The sequence below is a fragment of the Rissa tridactyla genome, chromosome W (assembly GCF_028500815.1).
Source record: "Rissa tridactyla isolate bRisTri1 chromosome W, bRisTri1.patW.cur.20221130, whole genome shotgun sequence".
Classification (NCBI taxonomy): domain Eukaryota; kingdom Metazoa; phylum Chordata; class Aves; order Charadriiformes; family Laridae; genus Rissa; species Rissa tridactyla.
The window spans coordinates 8,162,669-8,187,627 of record NC_071496.1 but is presented as its reverse complement, the minus strand read 5'-3'; the positions used below and the strand labels follow the sequence as shown (position 1 = coordinate 8,187,627).

The 24,959-nt window shown below is 37.0% G+C and overlaps 1 protein-coding gene across 5 annotated transcripts in view; it reads right to left on the bottom strand.

Annotated features, from left to right (window-relative positions):
* Nucleotides 1-5,393: 5,393 nt before the first annotated feature.
* LOC128902131 (transportin-1-like) overlaps nt 5,394-24,959 on the bottom strand; it is an 88,938-nt gene continuing 69,372 nt past the window's right edge. For 4 of the 5 annotated variants that reach the window (XM_054184542.1, XM_054184544.1, XM_054184545.1 and 1 more), the window contains 12 exons: nt 24,325-24,496; nt 22,773-22,859; nt 21,425-21,532; nt 21,040-21,198; nt 20,857-20,944; nt 19,701-19,799; nt 19,391-19,486; nt 16,527-16,602; nt 15,646-15,745; nt 13,612-13,686; nt 7,585-7,727; nt 5,394-6,054 (listed from right to left, as the gene is read on the bottom strand). In XM_054184542.1, coding sequence (XP_054040517.1) covers nt 7,620-7,727; nt 13,612-13,686; nt 15,646-15,745; nt 16,527-16,602; nt 19,391-19,486; nt 19,701-19,799; nt 20,857-20,944; nt 21,040-21,198; nt 21,425-21,532; nt 22,773-22,859; nt 24,325-24,496 — 1,168 coding nt within the window. In that variant the 3' untranslated portion in view covers nt 5,394-6,054; nt 7,585-7,619. Of the gene's footprint in view, nt 6,055-7,584; nt 7,728-13,611; nt 13,687-15,645; nt 15,746-16,526; nt 16,603-19,390; nt 19,487-19,700; nt 19,800-20,856; nt 20,945-21,039; nt 21,199-21,424; nt 21,533-22,772; nt 22,860-24,324; nt 24,497-24,959 lie in introns of those variants that run through there. The other variant, XR_008463641.1, reaches the window with a different exon arrangement.

Sequence of the window (24,959 nt, the reverse complement as noted above, 5' to 3'; positions counted from 1 at the left end):
TGGGTGGATTTTGTCCAGAGAGTTTGGTAATTGGTAATTACTAACAGAAACTACTGTTAGTTTCATACTTTCACTTTAGAGACTCCTGTATCAGGAAGTTAACCTTTATACAGTTTGCATTATCACCCCATAAAAGCTAGATAAAATTAGACTAAGACCACTGCAAGATTTGGTTCAAGGTCTTGAATAATTTTCATTTATTTTTAGTTTACTCCTCTTTTTATTCAGATTATTGATAAACACAAGTAATGAGAATTATTCCCCCCCCAATTTGGTTAGACTTTGCAAGCATCAGCTTTTTCAAACAAAAATACAGTCAATGTAACATTTCTCAGTAGTAGAGCAGTTACCACTATCACCCAACAAACATTAATTTCAGTTCAGGCAAACCTCCTCTGTCTACATTTATTTGCCCCTAACAGCATGAAACATCTAAACTAAATTGACCTTAACTTATCCAAAGATCATTTTCATTCAGATAAAATGAAAATCCTCCTTATTCAAGAGACTCCAGAACTTACATATGTGAACCAGAAGACTGCCCTACTGAGTCAGGCAAAACACAAACTGAACATGAAATTTTCATCTTTCATTAAAAATTGGAATGCAACATCTATACTTAAACAACTTTATTAACATAGTCAAGCAGTGATTAACATTCACATCTATTACGTCACATCATACAAATGTAAATACAAAATTACTACAGTACAATGTATATTCTCTGCATGATCCAAAATACTTGGTGGCCCCCAAAACTCTTTAAAATTCAGCAGCTTATCAAAAATTAAAACCATATTCTATTTAAAATGAAGTTCTGTTAGCAAACAGGCAGACTTCAAGAAATATCACTCAATTTAGTGCAGTATGAGAGGTTGCAGGAGGATATGTTTGAAGGAAAAATTCCAACATTGTGGCAGACAGAAACAACAGTTTTAAAGCTTTCAAGCAAAACTCATACAACCTAAGTTGTCATCTTTCATTTTAAACTATTTTATATACTACATCCAATTAAAAATTTTAAAAGCGTTTAGTAAGTCAGACATACCTATCTCTTCCCATGAAAAAAAGACAGCGTTACACTGGAAATTTCAACAGCCAAATAAACCTGTTTATACCCATCTTTTTTTTCTAATCACCATCCCTGCAAAAAAATCACCCAGGCCTTCTCATTTTTGTTGCTCACACAAAGTAAAGAATTAGATACCTAAGATGAAAGTAGCACAATAGAACCAGCTTATAGAAAAGTGATACTATAAGCACTGAATTATTTGAGATGTGGATTTAGCTTACTTAAAAAGTATACTGTAACACCACACAAGAATTCATCTTTTATCGAGCCATTTTAACTTCCCTCACATAAATACATTCAAGTAAGTATCCTTATTATTTTAGCAGAATATACTCTACAAGGCAAGCAACAAGAGTACTCACCTCAGACTTTCCTATTTAAACTAATTATCTAAAACTGTCTTGCTCCAACCATTAAGTGCAAAGAACAAGCATCAGTGGCAGGCAAAAAAAAATTTCTATTGGAGAAAAATACTTAGTAGACTGATAGATGCAAGTCATTCTGGCGAATGCATAGGTGAGTGAAATATACAGCTACTGATCAAGCTTTATTTACTCAAGATGAGGTTACTGGAAATACATAATATATCACAAATATGTATGCAAACTACATCAGCATCTATCTGAAATAACTGCAGGATGTTTTGCAATTTACAGCAGTCATTTCACTGTAGAGCTTAACCTTTATCTAAGATAAAAAGTTACTCTTTAGACCCTATATAGAAGCTTTATGCATTTTTCCTCATGAAAGAGACAGTATTGAAGCAATTACTGTTAAGTTGCAACTTCTTTCCTTGACAAAAGCTGAAACAAAAGATTTCCAATAAAATGTTACATTTAAAGCATTTTTCAAGAAATATTTCAGTTGTTTGAATATGGATGCATTCTCCTCAAGGGAAGAATGTTTTTCCACCTTTATCTATTAATACATTCAATATGAATAAAATAAGTGAAGCAAAAGTCATTATTGTCCAATAGTAGAAGGTTAGAGTAAGTTTAAGACAGAGGAGGTGCCTAATATGAAAGACATAAACTGATATAATTAAGACACATTTTTATAAGCATGTGTTCTGAACAAAAGTGGTACAAGAGTATTCACCTGAGATAAAGCTAGTATTTGAATATTTCTAAGTAGTAATGAGTTTCGCTTGAGGAAAGCCACTTGAAGCTTTAAAATATACATTTTACTATTATACAATATATGCAGTTTAAGTAATTAAGATTGATGCTAATATAAAAGTCCTAAAAAAATAAATCACAGTGTATCAATATTGTTAGTTACAAAATTTATGCTACTTCATAACTTTCAAAAATTATAATGATTATAAATTTTAAACCCGTTCTTCCAAGACTGATCTTTTGAGTACAGGCTTTAAGGAGCAATAAACTAAAGCAGAAGAATTAGCTTATTAGAATTTAAATATATACATATTCACTGATTTAGAAAAGAATCAATCTTTGGAAAAAATTTACAAAATTTGATTATTTTTGCTTGCACTCCTTAAAATAATGAAGTATTCTAATCTTTTTTCCTAAATGAAAAGTGCTGTTTTCTGAATGTGTAATGAAAAAAAATTAGTATTTAATTTCTAATTTAACAGCAATTTAGAACTGCCAAAAAGATGCATTTTATAAGGATTTTAAATACCCTTTCTGTTACCAACTTAGGCTGATCAGCAGCTTTTCTTCACACTCTGAATCCTTCAAAAAGGGAATCTCAAAACAGGAAAAAGGCATATATAAAACCAGTAAACACTGACCTCCTGAGGTTCCTAAAACAAAAATATTCAAGTAGAAAATCTACACCATTACTTAACAGCAGCTATTTCTGTAGTTTAGCAGACTAACAGCACTTTATTCAGTGTGTAAGGAGCAAATGAAGCTGTGCTTTTAGCATGCCAAGAGGCAGAAACACTGTAATGTAACAAACTCACAATTCTACCAGTATAAATATTCAGTCAACATTCAAGAACTGTCAAGACTACACTACAAGAATTAAAATGCTTTTTATATATCCCATGATGCAATAATTGAATTATAACTGTTAATGCAAATTCAGAACTTTTCTTACCTCAGATTAAACCCTAAATGGCTTCTGCAAATCTCTGCACTATATTATGCATTAGGAATATGGTTTATTTGCTTTAAAATATACCATGAGAGAACTTACTGATACAAAAGACTATTTTGTCAGTACTGTTTATTTCTGCCCTAATTATTTTCCTTGCTGTTATACCAGATCAGTTCACATCTGCACAAATAACTATTAAAATACTACGTACAAAAGTGGCATCCTAAACTAATCTGAGGTGGAGTGACTTTAATTTGTTAAAGGGGCTTTCTGAAATTTAAAAAGTTTAGTTAAACTCAGATTCTAGCTGTAATGCTACAGTATTATTTGGGTAGGTTTTCTATTCTACAAGTTTTTTAATGTAATTTCTCTGAAACTTTTCCCTAATGTTCAAACGCACTCAAAATTAAAGCAAGCTTGCATCTAAAATAATATCCAACTTCGCTAAATTTTAAAGTTTTTTTTTCTTCTTCTTCCAGAATTTGGTTTTAAAATGTTTTTAGTGATTAAAACTATTACTAATTTACTTCAGTGATATTAGTTAAGAAGGAATTTTGTATTTGGTACCAAAGCAACGTAATTTGAAAGCAAGTTATCACATGCAATTTTGACAAAATTGAATAAATACTATGTACTAGCATTACTGAATGTACTTCATACAGTACATGTCCAAACTATTCTTCAGGCATAATCCATTCAAATTTGCAAAGCCAAAAAAAAAAAAAGGTGGGGGAGAACAGGACACATTTAAAACATGCATGCTATCATGCATAAAAAATCCCCAAAACTCTTTAAACAGCATTTATAAATCCACACTCATACAACTCAAACTTCAGTGCAATAGCTAAATCATTTAACACTCAAAGAACAGAACCATGCAAAGAGCAGCAAGTTCTTAAAAAAACCCAACAAACCCACAAAAAAACCCAAACAAACAAAACCTCAAAAACAACAAAACCCCCCAAAAACCCACTAAACTGTTACCCAATATCCAATTTTGCAATGCAAAGGTGAGAAACTAAATCTATAAAAAGGCTGTTATGGCTTAGTTTTGTTTTGCAGGTTAATTATGCAGCACTTGAAAAATGGAAAGGTGCAGCTTCACCTCTGATCAGCAGAGGTAAAAACCTCTCCATTTTCCTTTATCATCATGGGATACTCTTTAGGCAATCTAAATTAATAAAGACTTGCCACTTTGAGATGAACACAAGATCAAGTGTACCAGTTAGGATTTCACATTCACAGTACATAAGAAAATACACATGGAAAGAAAAGTAAAGGGTTAACTTAACAAGGATTTATTCACAGGAATACATGTAAGTAGAGAGGAAAAAAAAAAAACCCACCCAAAAAACCAACCATCAACAGAAAACCTAAACAAATGAAATGAAGAGGATCCAAACCAACTTTCACTTCATAGCTTTAAACTTGCACCCTTGTACATTTAACTACATCACAAAGGGCCACCAACATGCGCTGATACATTGTAGATACCCTGCATTACATTCATTAACTTAAACATCTCTAAGATCATGCTGTGAACAAAGAGAAAGCATAAAAGGTAATATGTTGAGTGGGAATAAACACAAATATAGCAATCATGTCATCAACTTCTACAATTGTCTTTATGTGCCAACTAACATTTATGCAGCCTTTAACGGGTCTTACCATGTAACTCATTTTTAGAGATTCTGCTAAAAATCACTAGTATATAACCATGCAGAAAGCACATCACACTGACAGCACAGAGGCAAATATTTTGCAGTTTATCAGCTTTCCACATTGTGCAGGTTACACACAACACAATATCAATCTTAATCTTAACAGATCCTAAAAAGGTATTTCAAGGCCTAATTGTTAACCACAGTACTTTATATCTATAATCTTAATAGAAATAAGATCCACAGAATCTCAGAAAAGGAATTTTAAATGCAGGGCTATATTGAATTGGTAAACAGCAACACAAGACTGGTGCAACATAGGTAAATGTATACCAATTTCACTCTATGTGATGCAAGCATGCTACTTTCCCACTCATTTAAATTATTTCTGATCACTATGAGCCAGAATGCATGCCTGAACCTTAAACTGCACATTAAGACTAATGCCTTACTCTAGAAATTAAATCTAATTAAGTACAATAACCAAATCATATCCACTACTTTAATTTTTTTTAAATGTAAAAATTAAGATGTCAATCTTTCCTTTGAAGTGTCCCTCCCCTTACCCCAAAAATGAAAGGAGTGACTCATTTGGCAGTTTGCAGGTTGCTTCATTTTGTCCAAGTTAACCTTTATTAATTTACGACGGGGTTTCTATATTATACACTGCAAGTGCCTGCTCCTAATACAGACACAAGCTGCATTTTAACTGTACTAACTTAATTTGTTTAGTTATTCATTAACATGCAAATTACTTAGGAATCCCATCAAGCAGGATGAAATAATGTAGAAAACCCTTACTTAAAAAAAACCCCAAACATACCAACAAAAAACACATAAAAGAAAAAAAGAAAGCCTTTTACTTTTTGTGACCCCCATTCTTAGGTTTCCTTTATTGTGCACAAAATAGTTTTCCTCTTTACGTTTTCCTATGGTTCAATCATATGGTTCTTATTTTGGTACAATTCCCCACAATAGTTCAGAATGTGCTGTTTTGTTAATAGATTTTTTTTTCTTCTTCACATCCAATGCAGAGTTGTAATAGGAGACAGATTTCCACCCATAAAGGCTCCAGATGTTAAAACATTTCCCAACATCGACTTAATACAGTGACGGCAACACCTCCCTCCCACCCCTCCCAGTAGGGTTGGGATTGTACTGTATTCCCTACTGGTTTACCCTTCCCCCCAGTAAAGGGTAATATTTTCCCTGGGTGCAGAGGCTCCCCCATAGTCTCCCAGGCTGAAGGACCTGTAAAAGAAAAGACAGAGGTATAGTTAAATCTTACCTTGAACCATAACTGACAGATCAGTACATAAACAAAGAGCTTTTTTGCCTTTTTTAAGCAGCAGGTGCCAACCTTTAACTTAAAAATGGATTTATGTCTAGATTTTCCCTTTTAAGTCTGTTTAAGAAAAGAGCCCATTTATACCAGATAAATTATTATTCATGAAACAACACTGTATACTTTAAAGCTACACTGATAGTTCCACTATTGTGGCTAAGCTTAGATTTAAGATAAAAGCAGTCCTATATATTCTAACAAGCTTTTGCCTTTTTAGTACAAGATTATGAAGTAGTTATGACATTGAGAAAGAATATTAAACATACCTTCTACTGACCTAACAATTTTGCTTTTAGGTGGATTAAACAAGATAGCCATAGTGTCTTCTCAGTACAAACTGAGAATAATTGACAATTTTACCACTTTGGATTCCTCTTCATTAAGATGAAAAAACCCACTTATTTCAGAACTAAAATGCCCTCATTTATAAATATGCAAATGTTTGAAATAGCTTTATTCCAATCAAAAAGGTAATTCAAACAATTTCTTATCTCACTAACAAATCTTAGGCTGACTTTTAAATAGTTGTCCATTCAACAATAAAACAGAATTGCATTATTCACTCCCATAATTTCAGTACAAAAATTCTAGAGCAAGTATCAAATTTATATAAAAAGATTGAATGCATAAACCTAATTTGCCCTCTTTTTGGGGTAGTATAATAATCTCTTCACAGTATCACATTACTTTACATGTGGGAGCTTTGCTTTATACAGTATGCACAAACAGCATACAAAGCAAGGTGGTATAATAATACAAGTATTCTAGAATGCACAATCACTGTTCTTTGCTGAAGTTGAATCATTCTCTGGACAGAAGTATAACAATTCTGAATTGGTGTGTAAAGTGGAACATGGCAATAATAAACACATCAGCCTCCCCAAAACATCAAGCTCTACAGTCAGTAGAGTTACAGATTAGCATAATATCCTTTATTCAGTGCAAATATCATCTAGTATGTGATTAGGAATGTATTTTACTTCTCATGGCTAAAGCATCTTAACAAACTTGCTTTCCTATCCTAGGGAAATATTCCTGCTTAGACCACATCCATCATCTACTAATTCATAAGACATCAAGGAGTCTGCAACTTTAGTATGATGGCTTGAGGATTACAATCATCATTTTGATTATTAAACCTGAACAGGCACTTTGTTACACCTACGCTTCCAACCTAATCTTGATACAGTACTGTGCATATCGTACACACACTCTCTTTCTGTAAAAATAAAAGAACAGTCAGAAAACTGCTTTTGCTACAGCTACCACCATTTAGGTACGCTATCTTTTTTTTTTTCTTCTTCTTATAGGAAGGAAAGATGTCTGTTCCAGCATATCTGAAAAATTTTAGTCTAGTGAATTATGTTTTGTATACTGTAAACAGGGAGGAAGTCTGTTATACAGCTCTGTTTACCAAGGAAGATTTGTGTGCTTACCTCTAATTATGGGACTGCAGTTACAGTGCATAAGGTTAAACTCCATAGTAAGCTGCAAGGCGCTCTTTTAAGGGAAGAGGAAACTGGTCAGAGAAACGCCTCCAATTCTCATCCCCAACTTGATTTTTAAATCCATGAAGAATCTACAAATTACAGTGGGGGGAAGTCAAGATAATCATTAAACAGCAGATACATGATCATTATTTACTAGCAACATATACAGTAAGCCACAAACTGCTGGATTGTCCATTTGAATTCCCCAGTTTAATATTAAAATGTTACTAAGAAACAAAGGAAATCTAGTAATGTCTTTCTTAAAAAAAACACCACATTTCAGTAAAGGGTGACATATAGAATATAGCTACCCATACAAATTAGTATAAAATACATAAATATATATTCTCTTCTATATAAATATACATATGTGTGTGTATTTTTAATAACTATGGTGACTTACAACCTATAGTCAGGCCATTTCAGAATGCTAAACATTTTATCAATTGACACAGTTTACATGTTAAGATTATTGTATTCACATTTATTTTTTAAAAAAACTGTAATATGTTCTGGGAGGAAAGCTGAGACAGAACCACCACCAGCATTTGGCAGAGTTAATGCCTGTCAATTTTAGCAAATACAAAAGCATCCTGTGAGAGCTGTGTTTTTTCCATGGCACCTGTAGACAACTATTACTAAAAAGGAAGCTATTAAAATCTTTTGTGTTTTGAAAGGTATCCACAGAAGTCAAAAGCCAGCATAAGGGGGAGGGGAGAAATTCTACAGGTTTTAGTCTGGACCCTTCAACGTAATAAATTAACTGAAAACTACAAAAATTGAATGATGCTGTCAAAAAGGTTCTAGTAGTTTAGCTTGAAAACAGCAGCTTAAAAGGCAAACATGCGAAAGAACAAAAGCAGATGAAATGGCTCCTGCTAATATAAAATAATGCAGAGAGTCTCTAAAGTTTTGGTTTGTTTTTCTTTTTTAAACTTAAGGATACCGAACTTTGGAAAAGTCTGTCATGAAAACATCCTCACAAAAAAGGGAATGTCAAAGTTAAAGCTCACTGTACTAAGTACACCCTTAACACAACATTCTCAAGCAGAGCTGTTTTTAAACAGCATGTAGCAATAACAACATTACAGCATCACCAGTTAATTTACTGCTTTCCTCCCTGAAAGAGACCTTTTACAGGCATTCACCTCTCTTTCCTAACCCAAAGAGTCTGATTAGCCAGCTGCCAAGAAACTACCAAAAAAAAAAATCTAAGAATGTTCAGGTATGACAAAATGAACACTTTTTAAAAATAATCTTCCAGTACAGTTTTGGCTAGTAAGCTTCAGCTACAGTCTTCAGATATCTTGCTTTTATAAAACATGATACAATTCACAGAACAGTTTGGGTTGGAAGGAACCTTTAACGGTCATCTAGTCCAACCCCCCTGCAATGAGCAGGGACATCTTCAACTAGAGCAGGTTGCTCAGAGCCTCATCCAGCCTGACCTTGAATGTTTCCAGGGATGGGGCATCCACCACCTCTCTGGGCAACCTGGCCCAGTGTCTCACCACCCTCATTGTAAAAAATTTCTTCCTTATATCTAGTCTAAATCTCCCCTCTTTTAGTTTAAAACCATTAACCCTTCTCCTATTGCTACAGGCCCTGCTAAAAGGTTTGTCCCCATCTTTCTTATAAGCCCCCTTTAAGAACTAAAAAGACTGCTATAAGGTCTCCCTGGAGCCTTCTCTTCTCCAGGCTGAACAGCCCCAACTCTCTCAGCCTGTCCTCGTAGCAGAGGTGCTCCAGCCCTCTGATCATCTTTGTGGCCTCCTCTGGACCCGTTCCAACAGGTCCATGTCTTTCCTGTGCTGAGGACTCCAGAGCTGGACACAGTACTCCAGGTGGGGTCTTGCCAGAGCGGAGTAGAGGGGCAGAATCACCTCCCTCGTCCTGCTGGCCATGCTTCTTTTGATGCAGCCCAGGATACAGCTGGCTTTCTGGGCTGCAAGTGCACATTGTCAGCTCGTATCCAGCTTTTCATCCCCCAGCCTGTATTGTATTGCAGGACCCTGCACTTGGCCTTGTTGAACCTCATGAGGTTCACATAGGCCCACTTCTCTAGCCTGTCCAGGTCCCTCTGGATGGCATCCCATCCCTCAGGCGTGTCAACTGCACCACTCAGCTTGGTGTCGTCAGATCTCAACACTGGCAGCTCATCTACCCATGCTCTTGGAAGGGGTATTTTCTCTCTCAGCTCTAGTGCTCCAAAACCAACAAACCAACCCACCCCAAAACCCAAACACTGGACAATCCACTAGCAAGAGAAAGACCTCATGGGACTACAAAAAGTTTTTTTCCATTGTTCCTAAAAAGCATAATTATTGTTGGAAAAACATGTAACTGGACTACAGTAATCATGTAATCAGCTATCAAAAACTTCAATGATGAAGTAATCTAAAAAATTTGCCTGCCATCACTGGAATAAAACCTTTGTCTCATTTCTTGCATAGCAAAAACTACAAAAGAATACACTTTAAAAAGCAAGGATCTCCTTATGCCAAGTGACCAACACACACTGTGTCCATTTGAATGCATTAGATCCCAGATGGATATCCTGGAAACAATCTGAAAGAGAGGAGTGTGGCTTATTGAAGCAAATATTGAATGCTGAAGGACCAGGATAAGCATGTACTGAAACTGCTTTGGACAATTATCACAGACAGAATCCTGAACTTTCTTTTAAGCTTGTATTTGCTGATTCCTTCTGCTGATGCCAGAATACTCACAGCCATGCATTTCCTGACCCTGATGTTCCTTCGATGCCTCTCAGATAACTGGTCTCCTAACTAGGACAGCGAGATGTTTGTCTTTGCTCCTCAAGATGGGATTCAAAAGTTCTAGCTTCTGTTCTGATGTGCACACGTGGCATTACTTGAAGAGAAAGTGCCAATAATGACCCATGATCCAAGTACGTACTTAGAAATATGCTCCATTTTAGATTTAAGAGGACCATTAACTTTTGACATACATCCTTCCTAAAACCAGATATTTCACTTTACAAGAACATATGAGGGGAGCCACACTACTGGTCAGTAACAGCATTTGTTCATGAAACCAAAATAAGTTTATTTTGTTCTGGCTTTTAGCCTAAAACACTACTACCAAAACACAATATGTTACTTTCTGGGTGGATTTTTTTTTTCATAGAATCATAGAATGGTTTAGGTTGGAAGGGACATTAAAGATCATCTAGTTCCAACCCCCCTGCCCTGGGCAGGAACACCTCCCACTAGACCAGGTTGCTCAAAGCCCCATCCAGCCTGGCCTTGAACACCTCCAGGGATGGGGCATCCACAGCTTCTCTGGGCAACCTGGGCCAGTGTCTCACCAACCTCACAGTGAAAATTTTCTTCCTTATATCTAATCTAAATCTCCCCTCTTTCAGTTTGAAGCCATTACCCCTCGTCCTATCACTACATGCCTTTGTAAAAAGTCCCTCTCCAGCTTTCTTGTAGACTCCCTTCAGGTACTGGAAGGCCACTATAAGGTCTCCCCGGAGTCTTCTCCAGGCTGAACAACCCCAACTCTCTCAGCCTGTCCTCATAGCAGAGGTGCTCTAACCCTCTGATCATCCTCATGGCCCTCCGCTGGACCCATTCCAACAAGTCCATGTCCTCCTTATGTTGGGGGCCCCAGAGATGGACACAGTACTCCAGGTGGGGTCTCATGAGAGCAGGGGGGCAGAATCACCTCCCTTGACCTGTTGGCCATGCTTCTTTTGATGCAGCCCAGGATGTGGTTGGCTTTCTGGGCTGCAAGTGCACATTGCTGGCTCATGTTGAGCTTCTCGTCCACCAGCACCCCCAAGTCCTTCTCCTCAGGGCTGCTCTCAAGCCATTCTCTGCCCAACCTGTATTTGCGCATGGGATTATCTCGACCCACATGCAGGACCCTGCACTTGGCCTGGTTGAACTTCATGAGGTTCGCACAGGCCCATCTCTCGAGCCTGTCCAGGTCCCTCTGGATGGCATCCCTTCCCTCCAGCATGTTGACCGCGACACACAGCTTGGTGTTCTCAGCAAACTCAATCCCAACATCCATGTCGCTGACAAAGATGTTAAATAGTACTGGTCCCAGTACTGACCCCTGAGGAATACCACTCATCAGTGGTCTCCACTCGGACATCGAGCTGTTGACTGCAACACTTTGAGTGTGGCCATCAAATTATTTCCTTGTCCACTGAGGGGGTCCATCCGTCAAATCTATATCTCTCCAATTTAGAGACCAGGATGTCATGCGGGACAGTGTCAAATGCTTTGCACGAGTCCAGGTATATGATGTCAGTTGCTCTTCCCTTATCTACTAATGCTGTAACGCCATCGTAGGGAGCCACCAAATTTGTCAGGCACGATTTCCTCTTAGTGAAGCCATGTTGGCTGTCACCAATCAGATCCTTATTTCCATATGCCTTAGCAGAGTTTCCAGGAGGATCTGCTCCATGATCTTGCTGGGCACAGAGGTGAGACTGACTGGCCTGTAGTTCCCTGGGTCTTCCTTTTTTCCCTTTTTGAAAATGGGGGTTATGTTTCCCCTTTTCCAGTCAGTGGGAACTTTACCAGAGTGCCACGACTTCTCAAATATGATGGATAGTGGCTTGGCAACTTCATCTGCCAGTTCCCTCAGGACCCACGGATGAATCCCATCAGGTCCCATGGACATGTGCACCTTCAGGCTCCTCAACTGGTCTTGAATCTGGTTTTCTCCTACAGTGGGCAGTACCTTGTTCTCCCAGTCCCTGCCTTTGTCTTCTGGGACTTGGGCAGTGTGGTTAGAGCCCTTGCTGGTGAAGACCGAGGCAAAAAAGAGGTTGAGTACCTCAGCCTTGTCCTGGGTGATCAGGTCTCCCGTTTCCTTCTGGAGAGGGCCTACATTTTCCCTAGTCTTCCTTTTATCACTGAAATACCTATAGAAGCTTTTCTTGTTGCCCTTGACGCTCCTGGCCAGATTTAACTCTGTCAGGGCTTCAGCTTTCCTAACCTGATCCCTGGCTGCTCAGACAATTTCTCTGTATTCCTTCCAGGCTACCTGTCCTTGCTTCCACCCTCTGCAGGCTTCCTTTTTCTGTTTGAGTGTATCCAGAGCTCCTTGTTCATCCATGCAGGCTTCCCGGTGTTTTTGCCTGACAACTTCTTTGTTGGGATGCATCACACCTGAGCTTGGAGGAGGTGGTCCTTGAATACTAACCAGCTTTCCTGGGCCTCTCTTCCTTCCAGGGCTTTATCCCACAGTATTTCATCAAGCAGGTCCCTGAAGAGACCAAAGTCTGCTCTACTGAAGTCCAGGGTAGCGAGCTTGCTGTGTGCCCTTCATTGTTTATTTTATACAAGGCAAACATTCCTTTTGCTTAAATTCTATTGACACTTTGTCTAGGGATGCATTCTTGGCTATCACTGTACGTTAGTTCCTTGAATACTATCCAAGAGGGATTATGAGGAGGGTTAAGCAATCCCAAAAACTTATTTTCAGCTTAAGGAAGATAAACAGATCAGAATACAACTGGAAGATTTTTCATTTGCAATTTTCTAGATATTTCTCAAAAAATAGTAGGCATCTTGGGGGGGGGGGGGAGTCTTGAACCACACAGATCACATTTTCTAGAAAAGAAAAATAAATAGAAAAGAAAGTCTCATGTGGTATAAAAACCCCTGTTCTTCCAAATGCAGTCAAAACATAGTAGGCTGGACATTATGAAAAGCTCTTTGAGGATGATTATCTTTTCAAATAAGATTTGAAGTGAGGTTTTTAACACTGTTAAAAAGAATTTTGGAATAACCTGAAAGCATGTAAGAAAACATAGGTTAAAAAAACTTCATATTTTTATGATGTTTTGTCTGAAAGTTTATGACTTTGCAAGAAAGCCTTCATGACCACAAATACAGTAAGTGCTAATAGTGTAAATAGAAAGCAAGAAAGAAACAGAGGACCCAAAACAACCACAATTCAGATATACTGTCATACTAGAAACATTACCTTACAGAACATGTCTCGAAGATCATCTTTTGGGCTAATCCACGATGCAACAGCATCACAAAAAAAAATAAAGTCCTATAAGATTAAACAATCACATAGGTTAGAAACCTCAATTTATAGGTCTGAAAACAATGCCTGATGTTTGTTCTATGAACTATTCAGGGTATTTGATCCTAGTTCACAACTGCTTTTGGGTTTATGTCTTTATTTTCCAGTTAATTCAGACAATAATGGTAAGTTATTGTATGCTTAAGTGTATGGAAATAGAAATAGCTGAGTGTAGGAATAGCTTTGTTTAATCATGATTTTGATTAAAAAAAACCAAAACCAACAAACACACACCCCACCCCCTCCCCTCCCCACACCACACTTGTCTAATTCTTTCAGTACACATACCGAGTTTGAGAACCAATCATCTTAATAACAATCGACAAACTCAAGACCACGCTTGCAACTCCCTCTCATGTATTTCCAATTGGGAAAAAAGCTGTTGTATTATTTTAAGCAGAGCCAGAAGTTGTTTCTGAGATACACAGACTGTTTATCATACAGTTTCAAAACTAAAGCTACCCCAAATCCCTACGTTTAGTTCATCTGCTGTCATGTGTTACCTCCTACTACACCATTAAAACATCAGTCTTAATAATTAAGTTGATAATACACATGTTTCTGGATAGGAACTGTCATGGTTTCAGCTGGGATGGGGTTAACTTTCTTGCTAGCAGCTGCTGTGGGGCTATGTTTTGGATTCAGGATGAGAGTGGTGTTGATAGTGCACTGATGTTTTTGTTGCTAAGTAGTCAAGGCCTTTTCTGCTCCTATCTCCCCGCCAGCGAGCAGGCTGGGGGTGCACAAGAGGTTGGGAGGGGACACAGCCGGGACAGCTGACCCCAACTGACCAAAGGGATATTCCAGACCATATGACGTCATGCTCAGCATATAAAGCTGGGGGAAGAAGGAGGAAGGGGGGACGTTCGGAGCGATGGCGTTTGTCTTCCCAAGTCACTGTTATGCGTGATGGAGCCCTGCTTCCCTGGAGATGGCTGAACACCTGCCTGCCGATGGGAAGCAGGGAATGAATGCCTTGTTTTGCTTTGCTTGCGTGCACGGCTTTTGCTCTACCTATTAAACCGTCTTTATCTCAACCCACGAGTTTTCTCACTTTCACCCTTCTGATTCTCTCCCCCATCCCAATTGGGGGGAGTGAGCGAGCAGCTGCATGGTCCTAGCTGCTGGCTGGGGTTAAACCATGATAGAACCAAGGATAACAACTACATAGGAGGAGGGCTGGGACAATGAAGAGTCTCCTTAATTACTCCCTCCCTTTAAGCTGTGTGAAAGAACACATGGACAGCAGAAGAGGGAAATGTTTAGTACAAAATAAGGGATAAGTGAAATGAACTGAAGAATTCAAAACAAGACAGAGGCTCAATTCTTGTGTTTCAGGGAGAAGGATTCCAGGCAGAGGAGAGAGAAATTCACTTTCATTTTCCTCTTAGAAAATATCACATTGGTATAGCTTTACTTTGGAGCTGTGGAGACTAAAGAGCAAGTCATATTCTATTCTTGAGATATGCCATTTATTTTAGAGATGCATCTTCCTTGTCATATTGACTATTTAAGCAATATATCCAAAGTGTAAACAGAAACTTCCCTATTCAAGTTTTAAGAATTAAGGGGTGGTTACTGTTTTAAAAGCCTAGATTGCATTTGAAAAATAGGTTTCAGTATGTCAGCATTTGCCTCAACATAAAAAAGACTAACAGTTAATCGAAGTTCATTATTTACATATTCTTTGTAAGTAAAAGACAAAAAATGAATTTAAATTTCCATAAGTGATAGTTACTGAAGCAGAAATCCTGAAGTATCATGATATATATCAATTGAAACCTAAACATTTTAGCCTCCTTCAAGTCAAAAAAGTAGCTACAGCATGTAATACAGGTAATCAACAACTTTTTCACACACCATATACAGTTTTCACTAAATTTCACATGAGTAAAGAAAGAGTTAAGATCTATTTATGTATCTTACTTGGACTACTCCACTGGGGTTGACCGAGATCATGGTACATATCCCACGGAATGCTGAATCCTTTTCCTCATTGTCTCTTATGTTTCGCAGAGAGGTGCACCTATTAAGTTGGAGAGCAAAACTTATTTAATTCTATTACTTTTTCAGTCAGTCGAGTCAGAACTAGATGACAGTATTTTATGGAATAAGTCACACTGATAAGATTATCTGAAACACTATTTTGAACACTTAGAAAGATACTTGCTGCCCAGTCTTTACTAGTATATTCCCATTAGGCATCATCTCCAAAATCTTGCTTTCCTGTTGCACTATATACAGTTAGAAAGTGTGACCTGTATTCCATTAAATACAAAAGAAACATGTATATGAAATATTTATAGAAACTATCATTATTAGAAGCAGAATATATAATACTATCGCAGTATAAATTATGTCAGATACCACTTACAGAACAGTTATTTAACTTTTACAGCAGCAAGCTATTTTATACATAACAAGTCTAGAAACATATTCCTTACAGCAATTCAAGCCTCAGACTGAATTTTAAGTAAAGTAATGCACAGTTTAAATTTTACAGTATTTGCATGCATTGTATTATCATTCTGGTGGATTTTAAAATGCTCTTTTGTAGTCAAGCTTTAACACGCAAGCATGTGACAATCTTATCCCATGCATAAATTAGTCGTTAGCCACAACATAAAGAATACATGACAGTGCTACTAAAAACTCACAAACCTGATAGGACAAGATTAGTCACATGTTTGGCAATGATTAAGGATTGAGATTTTGTAACCAACTGAAAATATATCTAAAAGTGAGATAGAAGAAAGAAAGAGAGTGAAGAAAAATGAATAAAAAAAAAAAGATTAAATAATACACACCAGGGTCTTATAAACTGCTGTAGCATGGGGGCCACCTCTTGAGGACAAACGTAACCAAGACGACCAATTGTTATTGCTAAGGTAATGCAATCACGGTTATACACCACCAAACGCCAACCAAGACATGAGCAAATGAGGGGGGAGGAGAAAAAATAAAGAAAAAACAACAAATAACTCAGAAACAGAAGCCAACAGAATCTGTGTATGATAGTAAACACAAGATTTCACCAGTGCTGTTTATTACCACCCCCTAAATAAGAGGCAGCAACATATATGGTATACTCTCCAGGGTAAAAGAAAAATTAAAGAAGAAAATGAGAGAACACCAAAAAACACAATTTAAAATCCAAAGGCTTTCTGATGTAAGCAGTCATTCTGCCCTCTTCAGAATCACCTCTTACAGTAAATTTACCTACCATACACTTCAAAATTTTTATTAAAAAGTATTATTATGGATACTCTTGACAGAAAGGAATTAACCATTTTCAGTTTTAGTATCAAGTAGTCCTAAATGTTTTATTTTTTCAATATTCTGAATTCAAGATTTTAATAGACCTACTATCTATTAGTAAAAATACATTTATAAATACTTTTACATTGAATATATTGTGGTCTATATAATAAACACTAAATAGATTAAACACTTCTCAGAGCACCAAATATTTGTTTTCTTCATAATCTTGTAGAGAATTTAAAGTGGTTGCTAACTCACAGCAACTGACTGCAGAAAATTAATTCTTTAATCCCAATATTTCTCCTGTTCGGAAAAGGCTTCCTCATAAAAGTTGTATAAGAATCTGACTTCTGATACAAAAGCATAAGGGCACATGAAAAGCAAAACCGCTTCTTTGGATGATTAGATAGCATGGTCCTTTGTTCTGAGGGACAGACTGAAGAAAATATCATCATGCAAATGTGTTTTAATGGTGTTTGCTCAACTCACAAAAGATTAATCTTCAGAAAAAGGAGAAGGTGGGGAATAATGTATCAGGATTACTTGAAGCAAAATACATGAATAGTACTAAAATCCAGCAGATTTATATGAAGCAGAGAAAAGAAACCTATGTTCAAGGGACGTACTATGCAACACTAATTAACAGGCATTTGTGAACAGTTTCATGAAACATGCAATAAAGCAGATGATGCTTTCTCCAATAAAAGTTTAGTGTAGGATATACTAGCAGTTTGAAACGTTCTCATTCCCTTAAAGCTGTGGCTCACTGGTAATGTACTATTTTGCCCAGACATTACTCAATTTCAATATGCAGTGTCTCAAATTTTCGGCATATCTAACTTATAAAACTGCATTTGAAGTGCTACTTTCAAATGAAAACACACTTTTAAGGTTTATCTGTAAGTTCTCACAGCTACAGTCTGTACAAGGAATAGTAGTTTCTGTCACAGCTTAACTTTTTGGCATATACTCATTATTTTCTATGCAACTACTTTTACTTAAGGTGGTCTCATGTGTTTCCATAGGAGAAGTGTTTTCATGGCTCATTACATAACAACCTAAAGCAGAAAACAGTAACACTCTTGCAGGTACCAATGGCATGCAGCACAATATCCCACAACAAACTTATAAGTACACCGCACTCAACATTTATTTGCAGTTATGCGCATTTAAAGTAACTATTAAGATACTAAAAAAAAAAGTCAGTGTTTGGATGCTTCAAAAAATTCTCTAGCAGTGCTGGAAGCAAACTTTTAAGTACTGGATGCTTCTCAGTTACAGGTATTACACATCCATCATTGTAGATGAAGGGGGTTGGGGCAGGGGGAAAGAAAATTTATATTGCTATATTATTCTATGGCGTATTTCATAACAATTAGTTATTTGCTCCAAAATCACAATTTCAAAAATCAGTGCCTAAAATATGCCAGACAACTAGGCAATTTTTCCTTCAAGTTCGCCTTCCATACTAAACAAGGGGGTGGGGGGTGGGGTGTAGAGAATACTGGAGGAAAAATATGCATTGAAAGAAATCTCTCTCCGATTTATCTCATACTTAGCTCAAAATTATGTCAAGTATAATGACTAAATTATCATTTTTCTTACAAGACAGTTTTCAAACAGAAAAAAGTCAAAAGTTTCTCAATTACTAAAATAGTAAACCAGAAACCTGTTAAATTATTAATAAAGTTTTGCTGAAGTATGGAAGGTGCTCTACATACCAGAACATGCCCTCTATAAATGCAAAAGAAACAAGCCTCAGAAATTCTGATTCAATAAGGCATTTGGGGACTGCTCCCAATTTGGAAGGCAAAGCTGCTGGCCAGAACATAAAAACATGCATGCCACTGAAATTTGTTATTAAGTGACCAGGTAATTATACATAATTTTAGTTATGTTGTGGTAAAACTGCCATCACAGATTTAGATTTTAGTGCATATTACTACAAATTAATCTTAAAAAAAAGAAGTGCATTTTTTGTAAATTCAAAGAGTTCATTATTTGTTTTATACATGCCAATTAATTTGTTTCAAACACTAGACATAAATATACAGTACACATGTGTAAGGACATGCATATATTAAAATCAGCGTAAAGCCACTAAGTCTTTAAGTGTTACTGCATACATTTGTCATATTGTATACATAAATAAAATTGGAAGAATACCTAAATAGATGACAAATAAATATAAAGTGTTATAAAGGTGAGAAAGCAATAACTTTAATAATCTAGATATACGATAGATGTTTTGCTGCAAGACTGAGACTTGTAAGAGCTTCTGCAAAACAGATGGTTTTGCTTAAAAAGTCAAATACAGAGCAATAACATAAGTTCTATGCAATTTTTTAAATCATTATAAAAAAAAGTATCTCTAATTCCCTTCACCATGAATGGTTCGGTTTTTGGGTACCTGTGTTCTCTAACAATGTCTTTGGTGTGTTGGGTCTGTTAATTATTTCTACAAGCTGGTGCAACACCATTGGAATATAAGACTGCATCTCTATACCTGAAACAGCCAAAAAGAAACATTCAAAAGAAAATGACCATTAATATACATAATCTATTTAGATCTGGTACATTGATCTTACTATCAAGGACAAGAATATCAAATTTAATTTAAATTTTAACATGAAAGTATCACTAAAATTAAAAAAAAAAAAAGCCAACCCAGACAAACCATTCTAAATGTGCAAAGATTCAAAGAAAAAAATAAATCTTACCCATCTGGATGGAGATTTCTCCAATTGCCCAGGTGGCATTGTTACACACAGAAATGAATTCAGGGTTTAGGTTGGTTCCCAAAATGGGCATGAAATCAGCTAGAAAGAACAACATTTTAAAATCTCATCACACAATACAACCATCTTGTCCCATTACTGTAAGATCACAGGGCGTGTGTGTGTTTAAAATAGTGTAAGCATATTTAAAATTATTGTAAAGCATTATACCTGAATCAACAAGAGCTGTATTTCTGCTATGTATCAGATTAACCTGGATTTTATAACCTAAGTAGATCAATGCAAATCTTTTCAAACTATGATTTAAAAATATTTCTAATGGGCTTTACCTTTATGTAACTCTAGAAACCTTTTTTCTACCCTTCCCAGAGGTGAGGGAAGAAGACGACACACCTGGATAGCTATGTATTCAGCTGTGCTAAAGCCCCAAAGCAAAAAAACCCCAACAACAAAAAAACCTACCAAACACAACACCACCCCACCACTCCCCCCAAAAAACAACAGCCAACAGCAATGAAGCCTAGAAGGCAAATCACAGCCTTGATTAACTTTTAATAAAATATTAGTCACAAAGACAGATTATAACATCTGCCAAATAAATTTTAAATTCTAAGCCTATCCAAGCATTCATTTGTCAAGTTAAGTGTATCTCAAGAGTATTTGAGGGAAGAGACAGTGAATATCATGAAAGTGTATAACTGATGCTACTTCCCTACTGAAATTAAGAACAATACAAAAAAAAACCCCAAAACCTACCCTCTAGCCAAGTCTTCTAATTTCATTATATATAAATTATATGTACAAAAAAAGCTACAAATTCAAGAATTTATCAAAGCAAGCAACTGTTCTAATTGAAGTCTAAGTACATCTGTTTTGCTGTGTTCCAGCACAACAAGAAGCATGTTACGTTATAAAAATCAAGCAGCAAAACGAACTTTTGCACTGTCTACAAAAAGAACACGTCTTAAACACACAGTTCAAAGGAGAAAAGACTACAGACCCTTGCTGATAAAGGAAAATAAAAACTTACAACACCATGACAAGGCAAGCCACAGAAAAGGGAACTTAACCATAGCTAAACCAGCCTCTTATCAGTTTGTAAAACATGTTAATTATTTAATATGTAAAAGAAACATACCGATGCAAGGCTTAACATGCTGAAAACACGCCTTTGTCAGATCACCTAACAATGCAAAAGAACTCTGCCGTACCTCAGGCATTTTATCCTAAAGAGAGGAAGAAAAAAACCTGACAATTCTAGAAGTGTTTCCGATTCTCTTAAGAAAGAAAATCCTTGGATTAAACAGGTTACTCATCTCACCTGCATGCATTGGTACATTAGCGTCAGGATATTGCTGCGAGCCACTAGCTGTTCAATGTTGCCTCCAAGCCCTTCAGCTAAACCACTGAGTAAATCAAGAGCCACAATCATGAAATCTTTATCTGGAGCCTCATATTGGTCTGGCTGAGCATTGTGCAACTGCAACAAATAAGTACACATTTTCAAAAAGAGTATTACATTTTCTCAGGGGTATGCATAAAAGTAAAATCAAAACGAACAAACAAATTTGTTTCAGAACTGCAGCTTCATTTAAATAGTCAATCATTAATACTACAAATCTCCCTGCAAATCCATAACTTTACATAGTTAATACACTGGTTTAAGGAGATATTCTGAAAAAATTGGAATAGCAACAGAAAAATACCATGGCTTGCGCAAGAGTCTTCTGCACCAGATTTACACAGCGCTGGTACACAGGTTCACAGTACGGAAGAAAGCCAGATTGCAAGGCAGTAGCAACTGATGACAGGCACTGGAATAAAATTTAAAAAAAAACCCTTTTACTTGGGAGAGGTAAATTAAAAGCATTTTAAGTATACCCACAAGTAACTGATTAAGTAAAAACAACCTAGAAAGGCAGTACTGATTAGCTGAGCCAAGGCAACTATCAGCTAATTGTTACTCTCTTCTACGTATGTTAGTTGAGAAAACTTCTCAGAAGCACCTGGTGAGGCCGCACCTGGAGTACTGTGTCCAGTTCTGGGCTCCCTGGTTCAAGAAGGACAGGGAACTGCTGGAGAGGGGACAGCAAAGGGCTACCAAGATGCTGAGGGGACTGGAACACCTCTCTTATGAAGAAAGGCTGAGGGATTTGGGTCTCTTCAGTCTGGAAAAAAGACGGCTGAGGGGGGACCTTATCAACACTCATAAATACTGAAAGGGTGGGTGACAGGAGGATGGGGCCAGGCTCTTTTCAGTGGTGCCCAGGGACAGGACAAGAGGTCATGGGCACAAACTTGAGCATAGGAAGTTCCACCTAAATGTGAGGAGGAACTTCTTTACTTTGAGGGTGGCAGAGCCCTGGCACAGGCTGCCCAGAGAGGTGGTGGAGTCTCCATCTCTGGAGACATTCAAAACCCGCCTGGATGCGTTCCTGTGTAACTTGCTCTAGGTGACCCTGCTCTGGCAGGGGGGTTGGACTAGATGATCTCCAGAGGTCCCTTCCAACCCTATGATTCTATGATTCTAAGCAGCATCTTAGAGGTGGTCAAGAAAGTTCATATGAAGACTGTTACTATAATTCAGCTAGCACTTACACTAAACTTCAGTATCCTGACGATGTACAAGCCCTAACATAACCCAAGAGATTTCTCTAGAAGTGTTTTCCTGCTTCACACTTGGAAAGTACAGAGAATAGACTACATGGTCTGGTTCATACATTCAGCCTGTCTGATAGTTTTAATGGAGGGATGAAGGGAGAGCAAGAAGAGAAGACAAGAACAACAGGGGGATGGAACAATTTTTTTTTTTTTTTAAAGAAACCCAAAGAAAACACTCTAGAATGGCAGAAAAAAATATCTAAAAGATTTCTTCTAAACCTAATGACATTTCCTCAGTCACAAGATTTTCTCACTACAGTCATATTTTCTCCATAATGGGAAATATCCAACACTGTCAGCTTTTATAGTCACACTTCCTAGTGGGAGCATCTTTAGTAAAAGGGGCAATTCCTAAAAGAAGTTGATAAAACATATTCAAATTTTAACATTTACCTCTAATAAAGGGAAGAGATCTTTATCTTCATCCTTCAACATGTTCCACTTCTGGATTAATGGAGGCATTAGCATCTGAATATATTCCTGTTTAGGATGAAAATGCATCAGCTACTGAAACACTTCATTGCATACTAGTTTATTTCAAAGTTAGAAAATTGATATATTAAGAATTGATATATTCTACTTTTTCAGCAAAAGAAAATTGATATACTGCAATTCAATCATTGTTGCAATATGAAGTAGTAGTTTAATATTAGAATTTACAATTTATGTCTTAAGATTTTTTGCTGAGGCACATAAGTACCTTTGCAGAATGAATCTATTCCTCCAGGTTTGGCTTCAGTCTAGCAACTTTTAATAGCTGCCTGGGTTGTTACAAATCTATAGGATTGCCTCAGGGCCTACAGAAAATGTTTTTACCAGCAATGCAATCTGGCTGTGCATCTGCCATCTGCTTTTCTCAACCATCTCCCATTGCCCTGATGCTACAACCCTATCCTCCCAAGTTCCTGAAACCTCTTCCTCAAGCAACTACCCATCCTTGAAGAAAGTAATTTTCTATCCCTCCAGAAGGGCGCACTTACCAATTCCGTATAAAGATGTTGCATCTTCCCTGCCACTGCTGTCACAGTCACAAGGACATTAAGCAAGGCAACCCTGTAGTACTGTTGCTCCCAGAAAGTATTCAAAGAGCCAACAGATGCTGACAGATAATGCTATGTCCAAAGATACAATATTCTAAATGACTGAAGAAAGTCCCACCATCACCAGGAGCTCCCATTTAGCTTCCTCCTCGTGCTGTCAAATGTCAAGCTGGCCAGGGCCAGAGAGAGATTGGAAAAGATGTCTTTTGATGGTGTGGAGTCTTAGATGGCAAGTAAAATGCCATGGCAACAACCCAAATGGTTTTATTCTAGTGTGTCTATGTCATGTGAAGCACTATAGAGAAATAAAGCAAATTTCAATAGCCATCATAAGATGCACGATATGTATGCATATCCTATTAATGAACATATGTACACTACAAAAAACCTACTATATTTGCCTGTGCGTTATCTGTGCTTTGTCCAAAGGATTCTGCGTTTTTATATATAAAATGCACATCTGTCCCGCTCTCTGATAAAGCAATTTCTAATGATGATGTGCTTCAATACATTGGAAAGACACACAGAGCAGCTTACTGAAAGCGGTTACAAAAAAAATTAAAAAATTCAGTCATTAGAAATTAGCACACACACCCCACCAATTTCTTTAAAGCCCCATTTCATATCTATATTGATATATGTATCTCCTCTGAGCTGAAAAATTCTGAGAATGAGGAAAAAAGTCACAATAACGAGAAATACATTTCACAAGCCACCACACACACAACTGTTTATTGGGAAAATTACATGCAGTCTATGTATTTTATATGTAAATAATTCTTATTGAAACCTACACAGAAAGGTCAGCATTTCTGTTTTATAACATGTAAAGCACGCTACAAAACCCACCGAACCAGTTTTTCAATATACGACAAATGCTTCTACAGAGCATAAGGTATACTCACTGGTTTATTTAGATGATGTCCTACAGAATCTGCTAGTGTTCCTATAGCATCATAAAGAATGAGCAGGTTTTTATGCTGGTATTTACTAAATGCGAAGACCAAAGTGTCAAGTATATACGCAAGATAAGGAACAAGCTCTGTACAAGCCTCCTCTTCTAGAGTAGCAAAGGCACTGAATGACAAAAAAAACACCCCAAACAGGTCAGTCAGTATCTTGGAAAAAACAAAACAAGACCACCCCAAAACACCCCACACTACCCATTTATGTTTAAACATAGAACTATATTTAGTCCTCAAATTCATCCAAGGTATGTTTTTAAAATGGTATTACTGAGACAAACTCAATCTATTTTGATTGAACACAAAGATTCAGCTCTTATATTGCAATGAGCAAAGTTTAAAAATATTCCTGTAAAACCTGTTATGCATACCTGTTACAAATCTAATTCTGCTTTATGAAGAAACTTTCCTGGCAGTCAGCTGTGTACACTCCTGCCCCATGCAAACTGACACGTAAAAGCTTTATTTGCTGAGTTTCCTGCACAAGAGGTGTACCCATTCCATTATTGGTGTGTCCAATAATTTTATTTTTATTTTTATTTTTTTTAAATATCAGCAGACAAGGGGGAGAAGGG